The sequence below is a fragment of the Bipolaris zeicola genome (assembly GCF_000523435.1).
Source record: "Bipolaris zeicola 26-R-13 unplaced genomic scaffold scaffold_179, whole genome shotgun sequence".
NCBI lineage: Eukaryota > Fungi > Ascomycota > Dothideomycetes > Pleosporales > Pleosporaceae > Bipolaris > Bipolaris zeicola.
In genome coordinates this window covers 26,588-53,080 of record NW_006912228.1, presented here as the reverse complement: position 1 = coordinate 53,080, position 26,493 = coordinate 26,588, and the positions used below count along the sequence as shown (strand labels likewise).

General features: G+C 50.8%; 14 protein-coding genes across 14 annotated transcripts; 5 read left to right on the top strand and 9 right to left on the bottom strand.

Moving 5' to 3' along the window:
• Positions 1-1,014: 1,014 nt before the first annotated feature.
• COCCADRAFT_39650 (uncharacterized protein) lies at positions 1,015-1,301 on the top strand (the record flags this gene model as incomplete). The annotated part of the gene is made up of 2 exons (XM_007717441.1): positions 1,015-1,087; positions 1,171-1,301. 2 exons carry the CDS (start codon positions 1,015-1,017, stop codon positions 1,299-1,301), a joined length of 204 nt encoding a protein of 67 aa, XP_007715631.1.
• A 249-nt stretch (positions 1,302-1,550) lies between these two features.
• On the top strand, positions 1,551-2,708 carry COCCADRAFT_104857 (uncharacterized protein; the record flags this gene model as incomplete). Its single annotated transcript, XM_007717440.1, has 2 exons — positions 1,551-1,679; positions 1,767-2,708. The coding sequence occupies 2 exons, from the start codon at positions 1,551-1,553 to the stop codon at positions 2,706-2,708; spliced, it is 1,071 nt and encodes a 356-aa protein (XP_007715630.1).
• Positions 2,709-2,768: 60 nt separating this feature from the next.
• COCCADRAFT_104834 (uncharacterized protein) lies at positions 2,769-5,063 on the bottom strand (the record flags this gene model as incomplete). Its single annotated transcript, XM_007717439.1, has 1 exon — positions 2,769-5,063. One exon carries the CDS (start codon positions 5,061-5,063, stop codon positions 2,769-2,771), a length of 2,295 nt encoding a protein of 764 aa, XP_007715629.1.
• Positions 5,064-5,448: 385 nt separating this feature from the next.
• Positions 5,449-5,900, bottom strand: COCCADRAFT_39647 (uncharacterized protein; the record flags this gene model as incomplete). Its single annotated transcript, XM_007717438.1, has 2 exons — positions 5,449-5,828; positions 5,885-5,900. 2 exons carry the CDS (start codon positions 5,898-5,900, stop codon positions 5,449-5,451), a joined length of 396 nt encoding a protein of 131 aa, XP_007715628.1.
• Positions 5,901-7,040: 1,140 nt separating this feature from the next.
• Positions 7,041-8,765, bottom strand: COCCADRAFT_104817 (uncharacterized protein; the record flags this gene model as incomplete). The annotated part of the gene is made up of 2 exons (XM_007717437.1): positions 7,041-8,542; positions 8,597-8,765. The coding sequence occupies 2 exons, from the start codon at positions 8,763-8,765 to the stop codon at positions 7,041-7,043; spliced, it is 1,671 nt and encodes a 556-aa protein (XP_007715627.1).
• Positions 8,766-10,252: 1,487 nt separating this feature from the next.
• COCCADRAFT_7821 (uncharacterized protein) lies at positions 10,253-11,812 on the bottom strand (the record flags this gene model as incomplete). The annotated part of the gene is made up of 2 exons (XM_007717419.1): positions 10,253-11,428; positions 11,492-11,812. The coding sequence occupies 2 exons, from the start codon at positions 11,810-11,812 to the stop codon at positions 10,253-10,255; spliced, it is 1,497 nt and encodes a 498-aa protein (XP_007715609.1).
• Positions 11,813-12,546: 734 nt separating this feature from the next.
• On the bottom strand, positions 12,547-13,989 carry COCCADRAFT_39643 (uncharacterized protein; the record flags this gene model as incomplete). Its single annotated transcript, XM_007717436.1, has 7 exons — positions 12,547-12,572; positions 12,624-12,658; positions 12,712-12,834; positions 12,886-13,120; positions 13,166-13,293; positions 13,461-13,693; positions 13,795-13,989. 7 exons carry the CDS (start codon positions 13,987-13,989, stop codon positions 12,547-12,549), a joined length of 975 nt encoding a protein of 324 aa, XP_007715626.1.
• A 534-nt stretch (positions 13,990-14,523) lies between these two features.
• Positions 14,524-15,130, bottom strand: COCCADRAFT_39642 (uncharacterized protein; the record flags this gene model as incomplete). Its single annotated transcript, XM_007717435.1, has 5 exons — positions 14,524-14,682; positions 14,742-14,842; positions 14,954-14,987; positions 15,040-15,078; positions 15,128-15,130. The coding sequence occupies 5 exons, from the start codon at positions 15,128-15,130 to the stop codon at positions 14,524-14,526; spliced, it is 336 nt and encodes a 111-aa protein (XP_007715625.1).
• A 195-nt stretch (positions 15,131-15,325) lies between these two features.
• Positions 15,326-15,648, top strand: COCCADRAFT_39641 (uncharacterized protein; the record flags this gene model as incomplete). Its single annotated transcript, XM_007717434.1, has 2 exons — positions 15,326-15,421; positions 15,481-15,648. The coding sequence occupies 2 exons, from the start codon at positions 15,326-15,328 to the stop codon at positions 15,646-15,648; spliced, it is 264 nt and encodes an 87-aa protein (XP_007715624.1).
• Positions 15,649-17,127: 1,479 nt separating this feature from the next.
• On the top strand, positions 17,128-18,027 carry COCCADRAFT_104822 (uncharacterized protein; the record flags this gene model as incomplete). The annotated part of the gene is made up of 2 exons (XM_007717433.1): positions 17,128-17,383; positions 17,489-18,027. The coding sequence occupies 2 exons, from the start codon at positions 17,128-17,130 to the stop codon at positions 18,025-18,027; spliced, it is 795 nt and encodes a 264-aa protein (XP_007715623.1).
• A 2,078-nt stretch (positions 18,028-20,105) lies between these two features.
• Positions 20,106-21,364, bottom strand: COCCADRAFT_28956 (uncharacterized protein; the record flags this gene model as incomplete). The annotated part of the gene is made up of 5 exons (XM_007717422.1): positions 20,106-20,201; positions 20,243-20,465; positions 20,521-20,547; positions 20,848-21,131; positions 21,251-21,364. 5 exons carry the CDS (start codon positions 21,362-21,364, stop codon positions 20,106-20,108), a joined length of 744 nt encoding a protein of 247 aa, XP_007715612.1.
• Positions 21,365-21,721: 357 nt separating this feature from the next.
• COCCADRAFT_39639 (uncharacterized protein) lies at positions 21,722-22,119 on the top strand (the record flags this gene model as incomplete). The annotated part of the gene is made up of 2 exons (XM_007717432.1): positions 21,722-21,813; positions 21,843-22,119. The coding sequence occupies 2 exons, from the start codon at positions 21,722-21,724 to the stop codon at positions 22,117-22,119; spliced, it is 369 nt and encodes a 122-aa protein (XP_007715622.1).
• Positions 22,120-23,003: 884 nt separating this feature from the next.
• Positions 23,004-23,174, bottom strand: COCCADRAFT_104839 (uncharacterized protein; the record flags this gene model as incomplete). The annotated part of the gene is made up of 1 exon (XM_007717431.1): positions 23,004-23,174. One exon carries the CDS (start codon positions 23,172-23,174, stop codon positions 23,004-23,006), a length of 171 nt encoding a protein of 56 aa, XP_007715621.1.
• A 2,471-nt stretch (positions 23,175-25,645) lies between these two features.
• COCCADRAFT_39638 (uncharacterized protein) lies at positions 25,646-26,488 on the bottom strand (the record flags this gene model as incomplete). The annotated part of the gene is made up of 2 exons (XM_007717430.1): positions 25,646-26,242; positions 26,297-26,488. 2 exons carry the CDS (start codon positions 26,486-26,488, stop codon positions 25,646-25,648), a joined length of 789 nt encoding a protein of 262 aa, XP_007715620.1.
• Positions 26,489-26,493: the final 5 nt, after the last annotated feature.

Here is a 26,493-nt window from a genome sequence, read left to right as displayed (position 1 = left end):
ACAGATCCCTTGATAATCCTCTCATTCAGCCGCATTGGCCAAGATGAACATGATCACCCACGGATCGTTCTGGGTCTTCGCAACTACGTAAGTATGAGGATCTGTCGCGGCGTGCTGGCAATCCTGCCATCGGCCCGAAGTCACTACTTAGTGAGTCCGTGAAACCCAGCTAGTTGAATTCTTTAGGGCTCCTCCGTTACTTCCTCGACACCCGACTTGTATTGAAATTCGCCAAGACAACCGATGCATCGAGCCAAGTATACGCTCGGCTGATCTGCTCTTCCGAGCGTGGTACTATTAGTAGTGTTCCGGTGTAGCCGCAGGGTCGCACTCAACTTAGCGCATATGTCATCCTGCTGATATCCGACATGTTTAAATCGACAACAATCGGCCCTCAATTACCAAATATGTATATGTTCCTTCTTTCATTTACGTTCATGAACCTAGTTATGACATCGACAACACTGAATCCTAACAAGCTCACATTAAAATTACTTTGATTTAATATAGAGGGAAACAGCTCTTGGTGACAGTAGCTTAGATGAAATTTGTACTGGATCACTGCTCTATCCAGAACAAAAGAAATGGAAATGAGCAAACTCAATTAGCTTCGTTTGTCTACGCGACACATTTTCTCTGCAAAATACTCAGGGCCAAAAATATCGAAGTCACCACTCTGCTTGCGGGACTATCCCTAACCTCAACCAATATACCAAGAATAAATATACTCCTCCGTAGTTTTCCTACAATCACCCAAATCAATCCATCATCCAAAACCCCATGATATAACAAGTCTTACACCCCTAGTGCTTACACACCCCTACCCTCCTACCCGATGCCCGCTGATTGGTCTATGACATCATGCCCCTCCCCCCACTAACACAACAACACCAAACATTCTTATCATTGCCTCCCTCCGACCAGACCCTATTATTACAAATTCCCAACCCGCTTCCCTGACCCTCTGCTCCACCATCCCCATCAATCACCAAGAAAAAAAATACACAATCCAAAATGGTCAAATGCCCAGAATGCGAAGCAAATGCCGATCTAACAAGAGACGGCGCATGGGCGCATTGCGCTTCTTGTACGTTCGCCTTCTTTTCCCCTCTACAAACTGCCAAATGGAAAATTTGGTCTTTTTTTGTTTTTGCTAAAACTATAGCAAAGGTAATACAATTTTCCAGCCAGGCAAAGAAGGGAGCCACTATCGCGGCGGGGGCAGCGGATCTGGCGATAAGGAAGAAACGAAAAAGGGCGAAAGTAGTAGTGAGAGTAAAGATGATGGGAAGGGGAATTAGTAATGGGGTTTTGAGAGGGGAGAGGGGATTACTTGCATATGCGGGAGATCGAAGGGAGGACGGTGGGGAGAGTGGGTGCGGGGAAGTTAGACGCGTCTGTGTTTTCCCCCCCCCCCCCCATTTCTCAGATATATTTATTATCTTCCGAAATCTCGTTTTTCAAAATAAGAAAAAAAATATCTCCAGCGCGAAGAAAGAGAGATAAATATCAGCAAGAACAAACACTTCATTATCTATTCCTACAAAAAAATGCAAAACCCAAACATAGTCCTGTACGCGCCTCACACCGCCAAAATCGAAGATAAACCCATCCCCACCCTATCTTCACCTCACGACGTCGTTATTCGGATAAATTACATTGGCGTCTGCGGTAGTGATGTATTTCCCCCCCCCTTCCTCCCCTCCCTATCTTACCTCCTTTCTCTCCACCCACCCTCCACCATCCCCCTCTAACCCAACCTCAAGGTCCACTTCTGGCACCACGCCTCCCTCGGACACCCCATAAACCCTTGCACAGGGATAACAATGGGCCACGAAGCCTCAGGTACAATCCACTCTGTCGGCCCCCTCGTAACCCGCGTCGCACCCGGCGACCGCGTAGCCCTCGAGCCCGGATCCCCCTGCCGCCTCTGCCAGGCCTGTAAATCCGGGTCGTACAATCTTTGTCGCAAGATGCGGTTTGCGGCGGCGCCGGGGAGCCCGGATACGCAGGGGACGCTGTGTAAATTTTACGTGTTGCCGCAGGATTTGGTGTACAAGATTCCCGAGGGGTTGGGGCTGGATGAGGCGGTGCTTGTGGAGCCGTTGGCGGTCGCGGTGCATAGTGTTAAGCTTGGGGATGTGAGGGTGGGAGAGACGGTGGTGGTGATGGGGGGTGGGACGGTGGGGTTGCTGTGTGCGGCTGTTGCGGCGAGGTTTGGGGCCATGAGGGTTGTTGTTGTGGATGTTATTGAGAAGAAATTGGAGTTTGCGAGGGGGTATTTGGGGTGTGAGACTTTTCTTGTAAAGGGGGAGAAGAGTGCGGAGGAGAGTGCGGAGGGGTTATTAAAGACGTTTGGGTTGGGGGAGGAGAGTGTAGATACGGTTATTGAGGCTTCTGGGGCGACGAAGAGTATTGAGGCGGGGATTTTGGTGTTGAGGCCTGGGGGCAAGTTTGTGCAGACGGGGTTGGGGAAGGCGAGGGTGGAGTTTCCGATCGTGGTGATGTCGCAGAAGGAGCTTATGGTTAGGGGGTGTTTTCGGTATGGACCTGGTGACTATGACTTGGCGATCCAGCTGTTGGATAAGGGGCTGGTTGATGTAAAGCCGCTTATCAGTTCCGTGACTCCCTTTGAACAGGCGACAGAAGCGTGGGAGAAGACGTCGAGGGGTGAGGGGATCAAGAATCTCATCCAAGGTGTGGTCTAGCTGTTTGCAGGCTACTTGAAATATATCATATGGACCTGGGTATTACACGAGTCTTTTCATCTAGTCCTCCTGTCTTCTCTTTCTCTTCTTTCCCGCATTGCTCTTCACCTCTCGCTCATCACCACCCTCTTTCGTAATTCCCGGCAGTGGAAAAACAAATGTCTCCATCTTCTCGCCATGAACAGCCCAAATACCATTGACCCAACCCAAATTTCTCAGGCAGCGATGTCGTCGGTCCCGGCCTTTTGTAACGCCAATATCATCGTATACATCAACCCTCAGACTCACCAGCCGCTCTTTGTCGTAGTCATGCCGACCGTTGTCGAAACTTGCAAAAACCTTTACTGGCTCGTCGTGAGGAAGATAACCAGTTGACTGACTGGTTCCCACATACTCCCCAGGCCGGATGAAAAGAGCGACCGGCTCTGCACCTGGAGGCGCGGACGCAAGTCGTGCAAGGCGAATCTCCTGCTTGTCTATAAGAGCTCGATAGATCGCATACATATTATCCAGTATGTAAGACGTGGATACATATCCTTCTCCTGGGCGCGGCGGGTGCTGGTCCAACTCGATATATCTACGCATATGATTGACAAGTGTATTATTCGGCCACGATCCGTCCAGCTTGTCTATAAGTATTCCAAGCACCTGGCAAGCAACGTCATCAAGTTTGCGCTTTCCAGTCTTCCGCTCGGGGGGCGACCAATTCACCGCGTCCAACTCCGTGAGAAAAAGTAGATCAGATCGAGTCCCCTCATTGTCTAATTGCTCGTCGGATAACAAGTCGAAAAGATATCCTTTCGTCTCGATTCCACGGTCCGTGATGATTGGCGATACAAAGCGACACCGATCGATAAAAGTTTGATGACGTATCCGACCCGGGGCGGTGAAAAGAGATTGGCAGGCGTTGAGGTATGACGGTAGTGTGTGGCTTAGAATGTTGGCTTCAGTAGGAAATTCAGATGAGCGATCAAGCAACGGCCATTTGACTGAAAGCCCTGGGACATTCTTAAATATTTCTCCATTCAGTAAGATGACGGTGAGAAGAGCGGCAGAGAGACTGTAGGTCCCAGATTCAACCAAAGGCGACCCCTCTCTAGTATTGAGCCGCTTCTTACTCTTCAAAGCGTTGGCGAGTATGGCGATCCTATCCGACTCTTTTTCTAAGCAGCGGCTACTAATGTCATCGAGTACGCTTGCAGTCGTAGTTGGGTACGAGTACATCTTAGAGGGGTCGGACTGCGTGCTGGACTTGCTAGCCTCACTACCGAAACTAGACTCGACATCCCAGGGACGCGGAACATACGGCTGTTGCGCTACAAATTCCACATTATGAATGATCTTGTTGCAAATGTTGTACTGCGTCACTTTTGCTAAGATCTCGGTACAGGGCCATCGCACTTCACCCGTGGTACACGCTCGACAAAACATCGTCACAGTTTGTCGGAAATCTTTGAGCTTTACCTGAAGCTCGCCTGGTATTTTCCCAAAGGGGTATTGACCGCTCTTTTCGAGGCGCGGATTATATGGGATGAGTAATACCATCTTTTGAGAAGCAAGATGGTCTTCTTGGAAGATCCAGCCGCGCGACCAGCGGGGATCGCTGAGAATGTGAAGAATCAGCATCTGCACGGCAGTGACATCAACTTCGGGTCGCAGTTTTAGATCGTCCTCATCGTTGGGATCGACAAAAAGAGATTTGGAAAGCAGATTGGAGAGCATATCGATTTCGCGTTGGTCTTGGATCTCGACAGTTAGTATGCCAACGGAATGTGTGCTATCACCGTAAACCATGTCCATGATCTGGACACCAAGCTCCTGGTCTTTCGGCGACGTGCGCTTGTCTTCCGGTCGTTGGTATATGCACTCTATGTCCACCCATAGTCTCGTCATCTTGACACTTTGTGCATATCGAACAACCCGATCCATGTAATGATCCGGAAACCCACTTTTGTGGGACTTTTTACCTGGCCGTTTGATCTGGTAGCGGAACACAGGCGGGTTCATAGTGCTAGAGACGGCTTTCGGGCGAGCCTGAGGCCATTTATAAGAGACGGCAATATACCTATCGCCATTGTCGTCTTCGCGTTTGGTTATAGGGACATCGTAGGATGGTGGTATTCGTTCAAAGAGCGGATCCTTCTCTTTTGACTGAGAGCAAAGACGTTCCTGCTTCAACCGTTCGGCCTGCAAGTCTGGAACTTTTGATATGTCAAGGAAGCGCAGGTTTTCTGCCCACTTTTCAGACTCCTTTCGGTCACATTGATACTTTTGGATCTCTAAAAGTTGATTACGCAATGCGTCAATGTCGTTATTGAAGATTTCGCCAAAGGTCTTGTGGAGGTCATTCTTCATTGCGATAGCGCGTGAGACAAGGGTGAATTATAGAAAAATTATGCGGTTGGTTGAGGGTAGAAGCGAAGGAGCGTATGCGGCTGAAACGCGTGCAAGCGCGTCTTCACGTGAAGGCTTGGCATCGCGCTGTCGTGACCGGATGCAAAGGGTCGGTCAATCAAAAGTAAGCATACTTTAGCTCGTGTAAGGACCGGCCCTGCATGAGTTTAAGAGCATACCTAGTGTCACATGAGACGTGTAGTGCATGTGAACAAGCAAAAAAGATGCAACCACATTCAAAGGTAAGGCTGTAGTTGGGCAGCAGTCGACGTTTGAAGATAATGCCCTTCGATGAGATATACAAATACATCTGCGTATCAAGTAAACAAAATTCGCACACATCCATCTACAACTTCGCCTTCGCATCCCCAACATTCGCCTTCTTCAGCACCGCCTCCAGCTTCGTCGCCTTCATCACATTGCCCTTGACCTTGAGCTTCCCACTCATAAACAGCTTCTGCGCATTCGCCTTGCCAACAACCAACTTGCCAAACTCCTCTTCAGGAAGTGTAAGCGTGACATCGGCTTTCTTTCCTGAGGGCGCAACACCCTCGCCAACGGTACCGCTCTCCTTGAGGTCAATGTACCATTGTTTTTGCTCGCCGGCCTTGTTCTTGAGGTTGAAGGAGAAGATGGCGCCGCCGGTTTTGATGGCGTCTTTGCGCGCGGACTCGGTGGAGAGGGCGGCGGCGATGTGGTCGAAGGCGATGGAGGCGGGGAAGGCGTCTAGGGAGTGTTAGTTGTGTTCGGATAATAGGCTTGAGATACGGGTATTTTCGTACCGTTCTTGAGAGACATGATGGTTGTGTATGTGTGTGTGTGCGTGTGTGTATGCGCGATGTGTTACGTTGTGTTTCCAGAAGCTCCAGGCTACTTGTTGTAGATGTTGATGGGTGAGCGCACAGAAAGCGAGCTGGGGGTGTGTGTGTGGAGAAGTGCAAAGGGGGGCACGGGGACAACGGATATATAAAGGCGTCTGAAAGCTTGTGTGAGGAATGATGATGTGATTGTCCGCGAGCCGTGAATCCGGGGAAATGACCTCAAGCATGTGAATGCGATCAGCCAAGACCCCGTGGGACTTCATATGATCAATGCCGAGGCATTTCCGCTTTGGGGCTGAGCACGTGGATGCGGGTTCGGGAGCGCTAAACTGTGTATGGGGGTCCAGTAAGAACGTCTCGCATCTCTTGCCATTATTTGCATGGTAAGGTCCAGGGTGTACACGCTGTAAGAAGTGTATTATAGGGTTGATCGTGAAGCTTTCAATGAGATCCTATCCATCTGCTATTCGCGCTAAGCTAAATCAGGTAGGCGCCGTCACACCTGCGGTGTACTGAAGGCTCTACCTTCTACACATGCGGCCTTTCTCCCTCTCTAAAAGAAAAGAATCCCCTAGAACTTTGAATACCGCTTTTGTATACAAGTTAAATTCCCTTCAGTATTCTGATTTCTAGGAAGGAGTCTTCAAGTTTTAGCGCTAAAGAAGCCTTCTGAATTTCTCCTTCTTTGACCACTACACCAATGTTGAGCAAAGATACTGTATCTAGCTACTTAAGAGAACGATCATATAGTCAATACACTCAATCATAACACATGCGATGAATTTTGAGTTTGAGAACAACATCAAGACATGTTACAGAAGAATAAAAAAGACATCTTTCTATTCAAGAATCATACTATCTATCAACGAGTCTTTTACGCAACCATGAAATCGTAAGCACATGTACATAGTCGTAAAGAGCCATCATCGTCATCATCATCATCTAAACATATGCGCACTTCAACAAACCACCAAAGAAACAAAACAAATAACAAAGGAAAGTCTAAAACCGATAGGACAGGTCAATCGACCAGAGTAAGAGAGAGGTGAGAGTCATGGCAAGGAAAGAGAACGAATGAAAAAGGGGAGAGAGGGAGAGGAATATACCATCATCAACATCAACACGCCATAACCGCCCCACCACCCTGCTTCCACCCCGAAAGATGCAGCAACCGCTTACTGCCACCCCAAAAGCTATCCTTATTACCAGGTGCCATACCACTCTTCTGCCTCGGTCTGCCCAACCACCTCGAAAGCGCATGCTCTCTCCTCTCCCGTCCACTCGCCATCTCAATCGCGCTCTCAACCTCCTGCATTAGATGCCCCATAATCCTCGGTTCAGGCGACGGCAGCGGTGGCGGCGCAGCAACCTCAACCGGAGACAGCATAATGGGGACATCCATGACTTCGTCTTTGTACTGCTTCCAGCTGTCGCTGCCGGAGATCCAGGTCAGGGGTTCGAGGGCAATGTCCCAGTCGCCCTCGCGGAGCTTGACGTCTTCAAAGTTGAATTCGCGGAGCGTGTTGTTGTGCTTGAGGATGAAGTCGGTGATTTGGTACGAGTCCATGATGGCGTTTTCGAGCTCCATGATGCGCAGGCGGGGGAAGGTGAGGGGGCGCGGACCGTGGGGGAGGGTGCGGAGGGAGGGGTGCTGGGTGCTTTGGTCTTGGGCGGGGAGCATGCAGGGCTCGAGGTCGAGGGATAGAGGGGAGGGCCCCCGCGCGCCTTTCCAGCGGAAGAAGACGCGGGTGAGGTTGCGTGAGAGGGTCGCGAGGTAGGCGTGTAGGATACGGAGGTGCTCTAGGGATTGAGTGCGGGTTCGGAGGGATGTGGATGCAAAGGGCACGCTCTCCATGCAGATGGCGAGCCGGCGGATTTGTCGCCAGCGCTTGGCGGACGATGGTGTGCTACCCAAGCCGTGCATGGGGTGGAGGTAGAGTAGGCCGCCTGGGTGAATGGGAAGAAGTGACAGGGCAGACAGGCTGTATAGTGGCGCGCGCTCAATGGCAATGCGCAGAGAGATGAGCGCGTAGTCTACAACACCACGGCGATGTCTATGTGCGCCGCTAGATCCTGGGCACGAGATTTTGAGATGAGTAAGGTTAATGAGTTCGGAAAAGGCAGCGCAAAAAGCAGGAACGTTGGTAGCAGCATGGAACAGAGGCGGGTATTGCTTGATGAGCAGATCTTGCATCTCCCAGCTGCCGTACTTGGGTGCCTTGTCCTTGGCTGGACCACACTGAGGGACTTGGACTTGCGGCTCGTAGAGGAATTGCTTCTCTGTGCCAGTCAATGGGTCGATAATGGGTGGCAGGCAAGTTTCTGGGCTATGGGGCATGTAAAAGGTAAAGGTCTTGACATGGCGACCAATCCTTGAAAGCGCCTCCATGCGCGCAGGCTTGGTAAAAGTAGAAGTCTTGAACGTCACAGTCATCTTTTCGAAGAGTCGCGGTGCGGCCTTTGACGAAAAGTCGTGGCATACAAGGCGCAAATTGGCCAGGTCTTCCGACTCGACGCGGTTAAGTACATTTTCGCGACAGTCATCGTTCAGCCAGAAGCGCAAGAAGACAGAGCTCGTAGAGAGCACCAGGTTGCAGATGGAGCCATTGGATGGGATTGCTTTGGGTTGGTTAATATATGAATGAGTGCATGTCACAGCAGAGGCCTGCTTACATCTTCCATCAGCGCTCGTCACAGGGCTAAGTGGAATTTCACCAAATAGCAGCTTGGAGCTCGATCGCGACACAGTGGTGGCAGCGCTTCCATGACTGCCATGGCTGTTATGGCTTGCTCCTGAACTGGATCGCTTCAGCGGCGGGGGCGTTCGTCGCTGTGAGTACATTTTGGGTATAGTAAATGGTGTGGCATGCAAAAGCGGTTATCGATTGGATGCAAGGTTGTGTGTAAATCCGCTAGGGAATCAATCTCGTAGTGAATTTTAAGAATATTGTAAGAGTCGTGTCAAACATCCAGCATTCGAGCAAGGCAACAGACAAAAAAAAGTAAAAAGTCTTCAGGGAACAAGACGAAAGTAACGGGCCATGGCCTTCGTCGAAACGGTATTTACCTTCTCTGGCCATGTTATAAAAAGCGGGGCGGGATCCACGCTACACGCGAGCATGCAAGTGTGAGTCAAAGATGGGTTTCCCGTAGGGGCCAGCGAGGTTGCCAGCAGATCTCCAGGAGTTAACGCAGAGTAGGCGAAGAATAGATGCGAAAACACGACTATGTCGCGGTGCGAGGACGTGTATATATGGTGTTTGACGCGACGATTCGACCAAGTGGTCGAGTGGACCTGCAGCCAAGGCCGGGCTTGAAACAAATGGAGCCGGGCGGCCAATGGGGGCAAGAGGCGAAAGAGACGGTGCATGGAGCACTTGCAGTAGTCGTGCATGGTGTTGGCGGCCATGTCGAAGAAGCGGTGGCTGGGCATCTGTGACTGGCCCTCAGCCCTCGAGTGCGCGTGTAGGCCTGCTAGCCCATGGACAAGCCAGGCACGACGCGTCGGGTCGGCTCTGTTAGTGACCTGCACGTTGTCCTGGAGAAACGCGATTCGACCAAAGACGACAACAATAAACACCTTTTGGGAAGACTATTCGCTTTTGTCTCACGGACCGGGCCCCGTCAGAAACGTGGGATGCGAGGTTATCGATTGCTAGCCGGCAAGGCGCGAGACGAGGCCGAGGGGCCATGTGGCGTGGGCAGTGCAAGTGTCAACACCACGCCAGCCTTGCATTCTGTTGGCACCTGGCCCATACACGTCACATGACCCACCCCCTCGCCTTGTCAATCACGGTTGTTGTTGTCATTGCCAAAACACAACACACACATACACACATACACACACACACATAACACAACAAGATCGCGTAAATGCCTCGCGTGCATAGTGGCTTCTTGCCGCCATGCCACGGTGCCGTCTACATAGCCTCACCGGTCACACCCACCACCACACCCACCACACGTACCCCGCACCCTTCCAAAGGGGCCGTCCCGTCTGCAAAAAGAATCAAACACGGCACCCTCATGATTGGACACCAGCCTCGACATGCACCTCGCCAAATAAAGACACTGTTTCATTCTGCTCCACTTCCTCCCCCATGTTTCCACAGTGCCATTAACAAGACCAATTATTGGATACAAAGCCAAAACATATCCTCTGCTTCTCACCCTCTTGCATGTCCCCACTCTTGCATCCGCTTTCCGCACGCGCTCCAGACCTCTGTCGCGGCCCAAGCATCTTCCTGGCCATTGTTTGGCCCTCTAGAACTGCTGCACTGTCGATCCGCGGCCGGACTCTCCCTTGTCCTGCCACTGACCAGACCCCCCTCATCGTCTCTTTTCGTCCGCGAATCCAGACCCGCCCTCGGGCACAGGAGGTGGTTGGTAGCTACCCCGATACCCATTGATGGGCGGAAGGTCCTGTCCAACTGCATCTTCGTAGCTCGGCGGTGCATCCTCGTATGATGGTGCATTTTGAGCCTGTACCGGCTGCCCGGCAAACGCGTTGTTGTTGTTGGCGAAGCCCACTTGTGGCGAGGGGGGAGTATGCAGAGCCTGTCCGTACTGCGGGATATGAAGTGTCGCCGGCTTTCCGGCTGCTTGTGCATTAAATCCAGCCTCTAGCAATGCTTTTGGAGGCGCAATGCCCGAGAACACCTTGACTGGCAATCTGAGCGGCAACACAATCAGTTGGTCCTCTCCATGCTTGTAGCTCCCATAGCCAAGACCAATCCGGACTTCCAACTCGTAGAAGCGAGACAGATTGCACGTGGTGAAACTGGGTGATACTGTATTGGGTACCGGCTTGCCAGACCAGTACTCGGGATTGATTGGAACTTCAGTGTCTATGGGGTCTGTTGGCGATCCTAGTGGTATCGCCATATTGCTGAAAGAACACAATATCCAGCTGTTCGATTCTGTACGCGCCACTTCGTGTGCTTTTACTCTTGTATATCCAATCAACTCAACCTGCAGCATTTGCAGATATATGTTCTTGCTGCGGGGGCTGACATTCTTGATAAGCACTCGCAGCGGAAGGTCTTGATTGATTGTAAGAATTGCAGGGTTTGGCAGCCGTGCATCAAGAGCTACCCGTGGCCCCATATTGCCCGGCGGCTGTGCAGACCGCATGCTTGCCGAAGAACTCTTACGGTCCAGGAAGCTGGGCATCTTGCTTGCTGCTACGCTCACGGCATTCTCCAAGAACTCATGCTGCCTTCTTGCATATGCCTCGCCGTCTGTCCGCTCTGGCCGAGGGGGTTCAATCGGAAGAAACGTAAAGTTTGCAATTGCTCGGGGGTTCTCCTTGAAGAACGACGGCCTACTGACCGTCACCTTGACAAAGTAACGTATCTCGGCCTCGCCAGGGAAGCCACTCAAAGTGGGCGGCAGTGTAGCCTTGATGTGTTGTGTTGGTGTCTTTGCGAACTCGGGAATTGTATTTGAAAACGAAACGGTCGAGATTGGGTTGTTTGTTTGCTGACATTGCGTATTCATAGGGAGCTGCGGTCAAGGTTAGTCCTTGCATGACTGTCATGGTACCATGGGCATGCAGCATCTTCGCACCTTGAATTGGAAGGGATATTCATATGCGCCAGCATTAATGGTAAAAGCTGATTTGGGATTGATATCTTCCGGGCGCACATTTGTTGGCCATACCAACAGCGTCTGGTATAGGAACTTGTGTATCTCTAAGACAGGCCTCTGCTTGTCGGGCCTGTTTGGATGTACGGGCGCCAGCAGCCGGGTCCTACTCTCGCCCTCGAGCTTGACGATAATGCTGCTGAGGTTTGTCGGATTCGGCACGCGCAAAGTGACTTTGCCTTGGATGACATCGAGATTGGTGTAGTGATCGTGCGGGTGCTCCAGCACGATGTTGACAATCATGTTGGGCGGAGGTATGCTGACCGGGTTGTCAGGATGATGCCCTCAGGTCAGGCTTCAACGTGTCGTGACGGTGCGCGGTGGGAAGGAAGTCGCAAACTTTATGGGGACAGGAGCAACATGTCAAGGTCAGAAACTAGACTGGTGGAGTGCAAGCCGAATCAAGTGCATTGGCGACATTTCTGATGCAGCGGCTAAGCCCAAATTACGCGTGTCACGTCTTGAATGCGTTTGTGATCACAGCCTGAAATATGTCGCAAAACGGATGCCTGCGGGGGTTCTTTTGGCAACCTCCCCGCAGACGTCATGGCGTGAGCTCTGCAGCGACAACACCACGGCAATGGCATACTTGCAGCCACCATATGTAACCAGATGTATCAATTGTTCATCATATGTCTTGCCTGCTCCCCATTTTATCCATCCTCAACACATGCGCATCTCTCAAGGTGCCATTTTCCTATGCTGGATGACTTGCAGTATTACACAGCCCCATCTACAGCCGCAGTTCCGGCGGAAGCCAGCACCCCTGTCCGATTGCAGTATCGTACTTCGCCGCAGCAACGGACCCGTTTGCGGCTGATCTGGCAAGGGTAGGACGAAGTTTGTTCTTTTGGAACATCGGATTTCAAGCTGCCCAATGCCTTCGACTTGTGCAAACAAAATAGCCATAGCTATCGTTCCTGAATTGTGCCGATCAGCCGACGGCATTCCGTCTGCATGCTGTCGTATACAAGTGATTACAAGTCTTCCTTTGCTAGCATATCTAGAAAATGTCAGCAAGAGCCTTAGGGTGATCCGACTATGGGCGGCCTACCGCAGATGTCAAGATAGAATGCAATAGCGTTGAAGCTAAAACATGGTCAATTTCACCTCAAACCAAAGACAAAATCGGTTGTGCATACTTGCGCTTGCTGCCGGTAAGCTCCCAAAAGAACCACTTCAAACGGTTCGTCCAGTTGATCAAGTCGAGATGGCTCACACCAATCAGCGTGCCTTTGTAATCACCCCATCTGCTTGATTCTACACTTTTCAATTGCTTAGCCATTCTCCCATTGCTCAAGTCCATCTAGACATACCTAACCAACCCGTCATTTACACCCTCGATAGGCTTGATAATTGCATGTGACGGTGCAAATATGGACCACCGGCTGGGCTCCAAGGATGCGCCATACGAATAATACTTGATGTCAGGTACGTCAGGAGTCCTAGGGTTGAAGCTCGTCGTCATATATTCCCGTGTAAGCTGCGAGAACGCTCCAGTCTCAAGTCCAAAGTACTCCATGGCCTTGTAGATACGTTTAATCTGGCGAGCTGGCCAAGTCAGTACGTGGCTTCAAGGAGTGCTCATATACGTACGACCGATGGTCTCAAACATGTAGTCTGCAAATGCCGAGCCTCTGTGAGGTGTTGCTATAGTGGTCAGAGAGAGGATCTTGAAATCCGTGGGTCGAAGACGGCTAATCATATATCGTGAATCAAGTCCTCTGTTGCAGCTTAGCATATGCTTCTTGGCCAAGAACGCATGTTGTTACCCCTAGCCAAACGTCAGTTATCGAATGCCATATCGATCGTTTGATGCCTCATACCATGCTATGTCTGCCATGCGTTAGCAACATATCCACTAGGGTCTTGATCTATACTTTTCACTTACGCAATGATATTGACTTGCTTGCCCTTGGCTTTGAGTGCGATGCTCTCTGCCAGTTTTGCTGATCTGTTCTCTATACTTCCACTTGGTGGAACAGCGGCGACAATGACTTCAATGCCTTTTTTTGCCAATGCATCTGTGATGCCTCGCCAGTACTGAATACCTGGTATGAATTGTCCTGCTAGGCGCAATTCATCAAACCCCAGCAGGCCATGAGCAAGGACTATAGTGTTTTTCTACCAGGGTCAGAAGAGCTGATGCAGGGTAGATCTGCATGCATACGGGAGCGTCTAGACGGCATTAGCTGCTGGTCCTTAGACTGACGAACGGGTTGCGCGGAAGTACCATATTTTTCGCGCAGCACAGCAAACTCATCTACGATTTCGCGACCAGCACCGGGTATGCGCGGATCTTCTTTGCGCCATTGCGAGCTACTGAACTGGCGACAATACGTAGAACTTGGTTTGGCAAGGACATGCAGCGGCCTAGATGAAGGAGAGCGCAAAGTCGCTCGAATACATATTCCAATCATCGGATCGTGCAGCGTGTTGAGTGGCAATGATGAGACGCGTTGAGGTTTGAGGTTGCACTCCATGTATGACGTAGGCGCATTAGCGAACGTGGGCCAGGGTCCGTGACAGCATGGAGAAGCTTATAGCTAAACATCTCAAAAGTATTGGTAGATGTTGGCGTATCGCATATTCCTTGCGGAAGCAACATGGCTTTCAAAACATGTGTGAGGGTCTTGCATTCCAAATGCGGCCATGAATCTGGGAACTTGGTTATAGGATCCAGACTACTGGGTACGCGCAGATAACCAAACACCGAAGGCACTGCTGATGTAATCATGGCAAACATGTGCACTTCATTTGGTACATGTTGGGGCTGTTCTCGTAGTGTCTCGTATATTGCATAGAAACTGGAAAGTATAGTTGAACCTTGGCGCTACAAGGTGCTGTACAGGAAACACCGCTTGCTACGCTGCTCAAAGTGCTTGATTCTTTGACAATAGATGCTTTTGATTACCCGCTTGCATCTTCGAAGGACTGCCCGCCGCTATCCGTCCTTATTTCTTTGGTGGCTCTGGGTGTGCGCTGATGACAGCCTCAATCAACTGGTCAACGACCTTTCCGCCCGACTTGTTGCCAATCTCCTCAATCTCCTTGATCTTGGCATCAGTGTCCTTCTTTGCGTCCTCTTCGGCCTTTTGGTTGCCTGAGCTGTGCTGCACTATTGTCAGCATTCTGCATACCCCATACATATCGATATAACTAGAGTGCGTACCTCCTTCTCGAACTTCTGGTACTCGGCCTCCTTCTCGTTCCTGTAGTCGTCGATTTCCTTTTGCGCTTCGTTTCGGGCGTCCTTTACGCGCTTGGTGCGGTCTGGGCTGGTTAGAGCGGTGCCTTGGTGGGATGTATGCAGTCTGATTTACATTCTCTTGCTATTCTGATGTCAGCGATTGCTCCCGAAAGCTGTTTGTGAAAGCGACATACCTTGCTGGACGATCTTCTGAGCTTCGCGCTCGGCCTATGTACCATGTAAGCTATGGTGGAGGTGATAGTGGGCTGCGCCGGCTTACATCGAGCAGGGTCTGGATACCCGCAGAGTTTTGGGCGGACTATGGAGGTCAGCATCTTCCGAGATATTTCGCGCCCTGGCTAGCTCACCATCTTGAGTATTTGTTTTGCGGAGTTGGTGGTTATGTCAAGGTAGAGTTGCGGAGAGGCATGATGCAGCCGGCAAGCTTGGCGGACGCTGCATTTGTGGTCCAAGCTCCTTGCCGCCTCAAGTTTCCTTTGCAACTTTTACGAATTTCAAAAAAGTGCCTTCGACCTCCACCTGCGCACCACTCGACGGCCTCTACAATGTCCCGGGCATCGCAAATCACATTGGCGACCACATGCGTTACTGCAGTCGGTATCGTCGCATTCGTGCACTGGTCGCAAAAGGCCGACAAAGCAGTCAGTACTGCCCGCATCCGGATGCAGCATGCAAATCAATTCTAACACTGATCAATCAGGCCATGCACATGGGAGTTGTGCGAGACTTTGAGCAACAAAGAATCAAGCGCGAACGTCAAGCCGATTTTGAGATGCAGCGAGAACTAGAACAAGAATACAGAAAATACCAGACGGTATCAGATGGCGGAGGACCCGAACCACGGCCAGACCAAGGACCCGGGCGATGATGCTTCACATGGCCACTTTACTGTACTGCCACCACTCCACTCCACTATAACTCCAACCCATGACTGAAGAGCATGTGGCTGCACCAGCCCCCACCATGCACCCTGATTGCGCCACCCTTTAATCCAGCGCATTGGACCGGCGTCAGCATAGCCTCACACTGGTTTATAAAACCAACATCGCGGAAGAACACGCTTAGGCGAGGGGGGCACAAGGTAACGCTCGGCATCAGACGCTATACCAATTGCCAATCAACAAGCTGCATCGTTTGTTTGGATGCTTCAAGACAACTTGTGTAACCCTGAAGCAACTGTGAAGTTGCGTCACAGTCGACCAAGCACAAGAAACAGGCGGCCAAGAGATAGACGAGTTGATATACAAAAAAAAGTCAATGGTATGGTCACAGCGATCAAGTATCGCTTGGCGTTGGGCGCCCTGCGTGCTCTAGTGATTGCCTAGCCGTGCTTAAACACAACGTGCCAAGCGACCCCAACAATGACACCGCTCACCGGTACTTAGATTGATTCCCTCGGCACACTGAATGAGGTCACCCCGCGGTACGCCCCGCGCACATTTGCACACGAACAGCGCTGATTGACGGGCGGAGACTGTCGTATCTACCGACCAGCAAAAAGACATGGAGGCGCAGTGACACAAATGCGCCTGAGCTGGCAGCCGTGATTTGTTGGCTGCTGCGCGGTGATGGTGTTTTGGCCACACGGTTCGGGTTGAAGTGTTGTCTTAGCGTTTAGATGAGGATCACCATGAGGTCATGCCAGACCCTAGATTCTGTTCGGTGCATCACGTATTGCCTGCGTCAGTATACACAGTAAGGCTGCAAACGGCTGGGGAAACATGCATGTATACATTTGGACCTGGGTCCGAAACGGCTTTGCAGAATATGTATGTACATCGCCCAAGCTTTTTTTTTTGCAACAAGGCTGCGCAGCCCTTCAGCTGGAGCTCGCTTGCGGCCTTATTCTGGCCCTTTTGGCCTTGGGTCACAAAGGCCAATTTGCACAGCTCATCAGCACAGGCAACACGAGTGAAATTAGCCTCGAGATTGGCGACATGCATTGCCACGACAAGTCAGGCATTCACGCCAAAATCGCCCGCCAAGCACGGCTAGAAGAAGGTGGCGCGGAACAGAGTTGGCTTCTTCCTTTGATGACGCACAGGCGCACTTACTCATCCTCCAGGGTTCGCTTCCCTTGTCTACCTTACATTAAAGAACAGCGCTTGCCTCTTTGACTTTGCCCATTCACGTGTATACCTAACATATCTATCTCTTCCCTTCCCTCCTCCCGTGTCCCAAACTCCGACACAAACTTCAAGCAGCAAGCCTCTATACCTTGCTCTATATCACTACCTACCTGCTTGGTAGTCTTGGCATCCTTGGTTTAAATACTCCGGCCTGACATCTTAGTGTCGCACATTACACACGCCGCCACCCCGTACCACAGTTCCATATCGACTTCGTTATGAAGGCCTCACAGTTTATCGCCTACCTATTGGCATCGCAAGCAGTCAGCGCTGCTTCTCTACCTGAATTTAGCAATGCGCTCAATATCCTCGAAGACCGCCGCGTCGTTCCTGCATCGGAAGTCGTCTCCCCAGACCACACGCTAGAGCGTCGCAAGGGCGGCGGTGGACGTGGCGGAGGCAGCAGTGGAGGCAGCAGCAGCGGTGGCAGCAGTAGCGGTGGCAGTGGTAGTAGTAGTAGCGGTGGAGGCCGAGGTAGCAGCAGTGGCGGCAGCGGCAGCAGCGGACGAGCCTCTCCCACATCCAACACCGGCGGCTCTACAAGCACAGGCTCGGGCCCATCACGCTCATTCGGCGGAGGACGATACTACGGCGGCGGCGCTGCCGTACCTTACTCCGCCGGAAAAAAGACTCCAAAGGGTCTTTCACCCGGTCTCTTGCTTGCGCCCGCAGCAATCCTCCTCATCATGCCCGGTCTCTGGCTCTACAGCGTTTACCCATACCACTACAGCAACCCCTACCGCTTCTACAACCAGTCCGCTACCGATGATGATGACAACGACAGAAAGAGGTCGCTCTGGACCCGCCAGACACAGGGTCGCAATGAGACGCTACCTGTTATGTGTCTTTGCCAGGAGTTCAGCGTTTGCGGCTGTGACGAAAACGACGACCAGCAGTACCTTGATGATCTGGTTGGCAACGGAAGCTACGCTGCGCTCAACAAGTCGCTCATCACTGTTTCTGATGTCAATGGCACTAAGACACTCGTCCTCAATGGTACTCTTCCCAATGGCACCACGGCGCCTGGCGGTGAGGGTGCGGCTGCTAGCTTGACAGTTGGCAACCTTGCTGGCTACTACGCTGTTGCTCTGCTCGTTATTGCTGGCGTCATGCTGTAAACTCGATATTTCCCATGGAAATTCGACAACACAGTTGCCTTTTTCATTGTTTTTTTTCTTTCACTTCATTTCATGACCGACAACCCCCTCTGTACTTTTATAACGAATTTATGATTCTCTGGACGCTATAGCCGCGTTGTTTGGGCCCCCAAACGATCTTTCTTGGTCTGGACTGGTCGGTTCCATGGGACCTGGGGTCCGTAAATGGGCTTGAATTATACCCTTGTGCTGTGGTCTCTTGTTACCTCTTGGTTAGTTTAATGCGGTGGAGGGATTATATTACTCTTGCATAGAATTAGTACTCAAACTATCACCCTCAATCTTGTGTTTACTTTTGGTGCGAAGATCATTCCACAATTCCATAATCAGACTTGCCTTATTGATATCTGACTGGGGCTATTAGTTGTATTGTTCAATTGTTTTCTTGACTGGCCGTGACATGTATAAGCCCACATTGAGTTGGAAGGGATGGCGTGCTTGCGGAAAATTGCAAGTAAACAAGTAAATAATTACCGCTCTTGGTGATGTGCACAACAAGTGATGAACGCTGTGTTAGGCGCTTCTTTTCTTTGGTGCTCAGTTAGCGATTATGAACGAACCCCGTTATATGCCAATGGTTGTATAGTGAGATGTGTTCATTTGTCGCTTTACTAGTCATTCCTCGGGTCGTCTTGCTGGTCATTTGTAGACTTCGCTTTGTTGGTTGTGTGGGTGGACGTGTAGGTCCAATATTGAAAGATGAGACTGAAGATATTCTTTGTGGGCACGCAATTGAATGGTCTAGAGAGTTAAAATATGTCAGTGATTCAAAAGGGAAAATGAAAAAAAATACATGGGTTGGCGACCTAGATATAAAGTAGCAGTGTCGTGCTGTCACAGCTTCTCTTGACAAGAAAGGAGGAATGCTTGTTGGTTCTTCGAGGAATTTCATAAAGCCCAAATGATGGGAATAAAACGTACATTGAAAGTAAAGCAGTTACGCGTATTCAGTAATGAATAATAAATCACCGTACCACTGTTCGACGACTATCAACGTAAAGAAAATGCGAGCTTTACTGTTTGCATGACGTAGTGGGAGTTGAGTGAATTTGGCGATGTTGAATAAAGGCGGTGTGCATTGCAAGCTATTCCCGTAAGCCTGTGTGCACATTCATCGGTCACTGATGCTGGCGATAGTCGTACGAGTCGTGCAAGCCCACATTTTACTCAGATTCCGGTGAGTGCAAAGCAGTGCAGTATCGGTATGGGAAATCAACCCGAGGGAGTACGCCTCGTTACTAATTCTAAGTGCGCTGGCCTCTAGTCATAGCTAGGGAGACTGGACTTGGAGTGTCCTGCATACCATGCAGGTCAGCTGACGTAGTGGAGAGTTGCCTTGACCTGAAGTACCATATGTAACGTGTGCTGATTATGGTAACTTGTCGCGAAGTCTAGTTTCGAAAACATTCTTCAAATATTGAGTACGTGTTATCCGAATGTGATAGGACGCCTTTCCTGACAAAAGAATACGACGATGCTATTGCTGCATTGTCATCTCGGGTGGCGTCTTGCGCCTTGGCGTATTGGTAATCGTGTTGGCATGATCTGCCACATTGGCGCTGCAACCAACCACGATTCGGAGGTTGCGAAGGCCATGGTGTGTGTGTGGGGGGGGGGGAGATGCCGCATATTTGCTCGTAGCAGTAAATCGGCACGCATCTCGCAGAGTGCAACAACCAATCAAGAACCAACACTTGCCGATGGCATTGCTGATTCATAGCCGACATAGGCAGTGTTTTATGTGCAGGTTGTGGTGCCAGTTTGTTTTATGTCTTATATCCGCACATTGACGTAACTTTCGGCTGTCCATTTCTCTGACACGAGTTGATTGTGGTTCAAAAGCCAACTAAAGAGCCTCAGCGAACATACCGTGTTGACACGGTATTTTCATGTCAAAAACCCATCAACATGACTCGAATCTTAGGTGAGTACAAGCGCATTTGGAGCGTCTTCCTCCCTCCATACTTTTATTAGGAACGGAGCTAAAGAGGCTTATGCCCCTGATGACTCTAAGAGAATGTCTTCTGAAAGAGGTAAATTTATCCTCTGACTAGGATGCCCGCAAGGGTTAATTGCCTTGGCGAGGTATAGAAAATAGATAGGCTGGCGTCTACAAGGACATCGCCGATAGGCGTCTATGTTTCGACGTAGGCAGTGCTGCGTAAGACTGGCATACCGCCACCACGTGATGGCAGATGACGGGATGGTGCATAGGGCTGCATGTTGCCCACAGGCGGAACTGCGCCGGTGGCGGTGATTTCAGCCCTAAGACGATTCCCGATGTTCTGATGGAGCGATCGGCAAACAGCGATGGATTACCGGCCTGTTGTGCTAGTTGTGGCGAAGCGATGGGATGTTGGCGAGAGGCCCACATGAGGCAGTACCAGCGGTGTACCTGCCTGGCAGCCATGTGTTTATGATACCGTTTACCAGACGACGAATACAGAAACTTACTCAATGATAGTATGAATCGCCGTCGACCTAAGGAGTGAGATGAGCCGCTATGGTCGACTCTTGAAATAGATGTGCTGCCTATGTGGATGCGCAACGTACGGTGATGTGCAGATGCGCAAGCCCATAGGCAGCACTCAGCTGGTCAGCTCGAAGCTCCAGATGGTATGGGAGGTCCATGCACTTCGTGGGGGTGGTGGGAGAGGAAGGGGTTTTGTGCATCGTAGAGAATGGAAATTGATCACATAGTATGCATGGCATCGACGAAGAACTGGGCCATACTCGGTATGGTCTGAAGGTTGGAAGAGGGCAGAAGCTCCAGATACGTACGTTAGTAATGCCCCACTACTACTATTATGTAGGTGTCGGCCTCCTTGGCGGCCGTCAAACCGGTTCTCTTCCGCGCCCATGCACGACGTTGAACCCCCAACCTTGACAACCCACGTCTGCGGGCAGACGACGGCCTCCCTCGCACAATGGACCTCAAAAGTGATTCTAGCTTCACCGGACATATCAATCGCAGCCGAATAGCCCGGCGCCTGCTCATGGCGCGCGACATGTCCGACCAAGCACTCTACGTCACTGGCCTCCTGTTCGCACCCATGACCAGCACGCTATGTCAAAACATGTAGCTGACCCTGGCTGTCCAGGCTGTCAGATACAAGGTCACGCACAGATCGTTATTCTAGTGTCGACACTCTACGAACCAGCTTGATGCGGCCCTGCAAGCTACCCTTTGATGGCTAGTACGGTCTGTGCATTGCAGGGGGTTCCGCCGCCCCCATGTGCAATCACTATCTCCGTTGACGCTTGTCCGCCTTTTTGCTTTGCTGCGCTCCTTGGCCATCATTTGGTGAAATGCTGAGCAATTCGGAGTCCATCACATGGTCTCAGCCACGGGCCAATGATGTTCAGAGGCGCACAATCACTACCAGCTGAAAGACTCCAACAGCCGACCTCTCAAACCCCTGCCCTATCCAAACACCCAGGCTTTCCTGCCAGTCCGACAAGCCAATGGCCAAAACGGTTTGCTAGCTACCTTTGAGAATCCCGTTGGAGCGTCTTCCGGCTGACTGCGCACTTGTCCTTACCCGTCCTTTCCGTTTGCATAGCCGACATGACATGCAGCAAGTCGACGATGCATCCGCAGTATGACCCACACTCTGCTTCATAGTCTACATTGTCGCCTTACATCCTGCTATATATGCCTCTGTCGCCTGATCGAGTCAAAAATCACTCCAAACACCGTTTTACCCTCAATACCAATCTCTTTGTTGTTTTGCTTGCGTTCAAGCCGTTCCTTCAAAAGCTGCTTTCGATTTCAGACACCGAGAAAAGAATCCATCGTCACGCACGGTCCCAAGAATGTGCTATCAAGTCGTCGAACGCTACTCGGTTTGCCGATGTCTATACTACAAACACGCCATCGATCCGTGTGTTGCTCATGGCCAGCGAGGGCATATGGTCCAGGAAAAGACGGTTCTTGTAGGCTATGCTTGCAATACACATAGTAGCCACCGACCCAACATCGTTTACCATGCTGCTGTTCATCCAGATTCTGGCTACGGAAGCAGTTCATGTTCTTTTGGTCCGTTACGATGAGAGAGAGAGCAACATAATTTCAATACTGGTCCGAGAACGGCCATGGAAATCCTTCTAAAAATATCGTCTACCAACGCGCTCGGCTCCTTGGCCTCTTCGAGCTGGCCACTCGGCGCCAACTCCCACAGCACTGTTACTTCGCGTCTCTTTGTACACTTAGGAATACATGCATCGTCACGGAGTTATCTACAGTCATGACATGATCATGACAGGTCAAATGTATGAATACGATGGACAGTTGGCGTTTGGATTGGGCTGTAACATACATCAGGAGGATTTGGAAGCTTTTTTTTTCTTCACAAATATCTTGCTGGCACTAGGAGAATCATGGATGGTAAACCCACTCCACTTACTTAGTCACTGTCGCTACTAGCATCATAGCGTTGGTTCCAATATCGCTACATTGTTCTTACAACTCGCCCAAATCTGCCTTGCGCGGGATGACAGCACGCTATTCCTAAACGGAAAAAATCTCCGTGCCTAGTTCTGACACTCTGAACGACCCAAGGTGAGAGTGTGCTGCAGACTAACCAGATGTTATCCAACTGAAGTATCATGAAGGTTGACGGGCGCATGAAAAGTTCACTAGACGTCATCTTGGCTAAGCAGGCCCACCCTTGAGGCACGTGCGCGTACTACGTTACCGCCTCTTGCCGTACCAAACATCCTTCCAGACCCTTACCACTCGCCCGTTTCGTCGGTGTGAGAAGCGCCACCTCCCACTCCACGTTTCTACTAAATCACGTAACAATCTCTCGCTACTCCACATGTCGACCTTGTCCCGTCTCCACTGGACCGTTTACTCGCGCTTCGGCCTTTTCCGAATCTGCCGGTGAACGACCTTCGGCATCTCCATGGCTCGGCCGTTCAGCTTACATACGTCCTTACATACTAGCTGTGGCGCCAGGACTAACTTGGGCGCATACGCATAGGTATACGCAAGCGCACATGTCATTCGCCTTGACAACGTATCTACAAACCTTCCGTTGCTCCGTTGCTGCTGAGAGTTTCGGTCGACTCGTATCTCCGAAAACGCGAAGATACGGTGAAACCATATCCTTCTCTGCCCGCGAGGGTGGCAGGTCGACCACCTCGAAAGACCAGGTATCCACATGACTTCCTATATTTAGGAGCAGGGGTGGTGTGGCTGTTCCAAGGTCATAGCTCAAGAGCTAGGCATCCAATCCTCCTGGCTCATGGTTGGTGGTCCCTCTTGTTACTCACCTGCTGGCTAGACCTCGAATGTTGCTGTTACTGCAATCTTTGCGTGCCAATCAGGAATCTAGATCTCGTTGTTCAAAGCCCACTGCCCCCTCCAACTCGCAACATGTCGATATCTCTTGCCTTTTGATTCTTGGCCGGCTGCCTAGCCCTGTTCACTTCCCTATCAGCCTTCAAGCCCAAACCAATTACTGGCAAAGAACCTTTGACCGGCCTGAGGCTCTAATGAACCACCGCTTTCCTTTTTCATACTGCCACAGCCTCGCTGTATAAGGCTGAGCATGTCATTTCCGCATTTGGTAATAGTACAAGCTGGTCCCGAGAAGTATCCTAACAGTCGGTACCGAGCAGCACAGCCAGCTTTGTGGGCCTGGACCGACGGGTTCAAATCGATTGCCCGGAGATGGCACGGCACGACGGGTTGCGGGTCCACGGTCCGGCATAGTGTATCGTCTCCAGCTCGTCGGCAGCCAAAGCTGCAAGGGCCCCTGTGTCAGCCTTGTCAGCCTTATGGCCTTGTAGCCTTCCTCTTTGATATAACTAGTTCCTCCTCGTTGCTGTACTAGTTCTTCCAAGAAAACTCGCTAAAACACCAGTGCTGTAATCTGATTGGGAGAGAAGTAAGCAGTAAAACTCTAGGAGCATTCCATGCCTTATCGCCCTAGGAAATACAACCCACTTCTGTCCATACTCCCGAGAGGGTGGTTACCCCTTTAAAGACTCGCTTAGAGCCATGTGGAAATCCTTACCTTGGTATTCGTTATATCCCTCAAATGAAGCCCCCAGAACCACGAGTAGACCATATAGCAAATTACACTGGACAGTATCATCGCCACTAGACTCTATGCCCAGGCGTACACTCGGAGTGAAGATATTCCCACAAATCGCATTAGTTATCTCTATCAGACACATCTCTCAGGAAGCTCTTTTTTGCCACCAAATTCGCCGCCGCCCCCTCATAAAATCACGTGACTCTCACACATTCCAAGGCGAGACAATCTACACGTATATTTTAGCAGAAACACTTCTTCCCAAAACAAACCTCACAGCATTGACTCACCTACACACCTTACCCTCCACATACCCCTTCCCCATCTTCCATTCTCGCACCAAAGCTAAGCTTGCAGACATTCCTTCTCACCACCCAGATACACGCTACACAATCTACCAGCAAAACCCATGACCACATCTCCACAAACCAAAAAAATGAAGAAACCAAAAGAAGAGAAAAGAAAAGATATATAGAGCCGCTGTGTGTTGCGGCTACCTCGCTGGTTGATCGATGTACTACACATTTACGGTGAAATTGGTCGAGATGAGCTTTCTTAGGGGAGGGAGCGGGGCGCAGAAGTGCCCAAGTTGGATTACAATCGGGTCTTTTATAAGTAAAGATATATACTAAGAGAGAGGGTTTGTGGGAATTAGTTTCTCTCCTTTTTTTTTCTCTTTCTCGGGAAGGGGAGAGAGAGGTTCCGGCTGTTGGAGGTTTAGAAGCGGGTTTGAAGGCTTTTGATGAGGTGTTTAGGATGGAATTTGCATTTTCGTACCTGCGGGTGATTTGGCATCTGCGGTAGGGGTTTGATGCTTTTCTTTTTTTTTTCCAAGTGAATGTGTGCGAATGGGTGTTTATTCCCTAGTATATATGAAAGGGTATGGGGGTATTTATCCCTATTTCAAATTGTCGTCGTCATCGTTGTCGTAGTGATGAATAGCTGTGCAGACGGTAGTTTGGCGCATCGTATCCGAATAGCGTCTCGTGCAAGTGACTCTCCTGATAGTTATTCCAAAGCCATTCAGTATGAAACCATCCGATCAAAACATCACTGAGCAGGCAAAGAAGGAGAGCAGTATTTATTTTCCGCGCACGAGGCCCATGCGAATTCATAGATTGGCATAAGTAGTAGTAAAATCTACATGGAGCGTGCATTGGCACATTTTGAACATCTGGTCTGGGAGTCGTTACAGGATGTTCGGTTGAAACAAGATAAGCTTGTCGGTAAATCATAAGCCATGAGTGAAAAAAGGAGTGCTCGTACATATTCCCCCAGTCGGGAAACAGCAGCGAAAAAAAAACTAGAAGAACCAAGTCCGTCGTAGAAAGCGCATCCATTAGAATAAGTGAGCGGAAAGCCGAACCTCGAGGTAAAGAGGTTACGACGGTGATGAACAAGAAAGAGAAAGAAAGGGTCGTTATCATAATATTCACAGAAAAGAAGGTTGGTTGTGTTTTCCCTATCGCACAAGGTGGCGAAGGAAGAAACGGGAAAAATGGCTGTCCAGGGGAGGCGGGCAGAGAAGAAGGCGCTTAGGCGCGGATGACGACACCCTGGCGGCGGGTGGTCTTCTCCTCGTACACGTACTCGTCTTCGGAGGAGCATTCGGAAGAGTCGTCGGAGTATCCGCAGCGCGCACCACCACAGTCGAGCTTGACGCGGTCACCAGCGCGGGTGATGCCGTAGCGTTCGCACGTGCAGCATGAGCTTCCAGAGCTGATACTGGACGGGCTAGAGCTGTTGGTGGAGCGGCTGGTGAGTGAGGGAACGTCGGAGTCTTCGTCGGAGCTGTACTCGGAGTCGTCGGATGACTCTTCGATCTTCTGGGTGGCAAAGCGGCGGTTGAGCTCCTCCAAGGTGGTCTTGTCGTACTGCGTGTTGATGACTTGGCGAGTCTCGTGTGGTCGTTGGGGCTTGGGTGCGACGATGCGCTCTGGGCTGAGGCCACGGCCCTTGGGGATGGAAGCGGTGGATACACGGCGCGACTTGCGGTCGGCACTGGATGAGGATGACTTTGAGCTCGACTTGGCAGCGGGAATGTCGATGATGTTGAGCTTGCGGCCAGTGGTGGGTTCGGTCGTGTGGTCCTTGGCGGGGTCGTGGGAGACGTGGTAGCCGTCGATGATGTACTAGGAAGACGTTAGCCTCGGAGGGAAGAGTGGTTACCACGAGGATAGACATACGTAGTACCAGTAGCGCTGTCCCTGCTTCAAAGTCTGTCCTTGGAACTTGAAGCATCCGACCCAGCCACCAGACTTCTTGGGGTCCTTGGAAAGCGGAAGTTGGCCTTGGTAGCCATCCCAGGAGCCGAGAAGATGTACGGTCTTGCAGTTGGCGGAAGTGCGGAGAGTGAAGTTGAGCTGGATAGCGGCCATTGTGA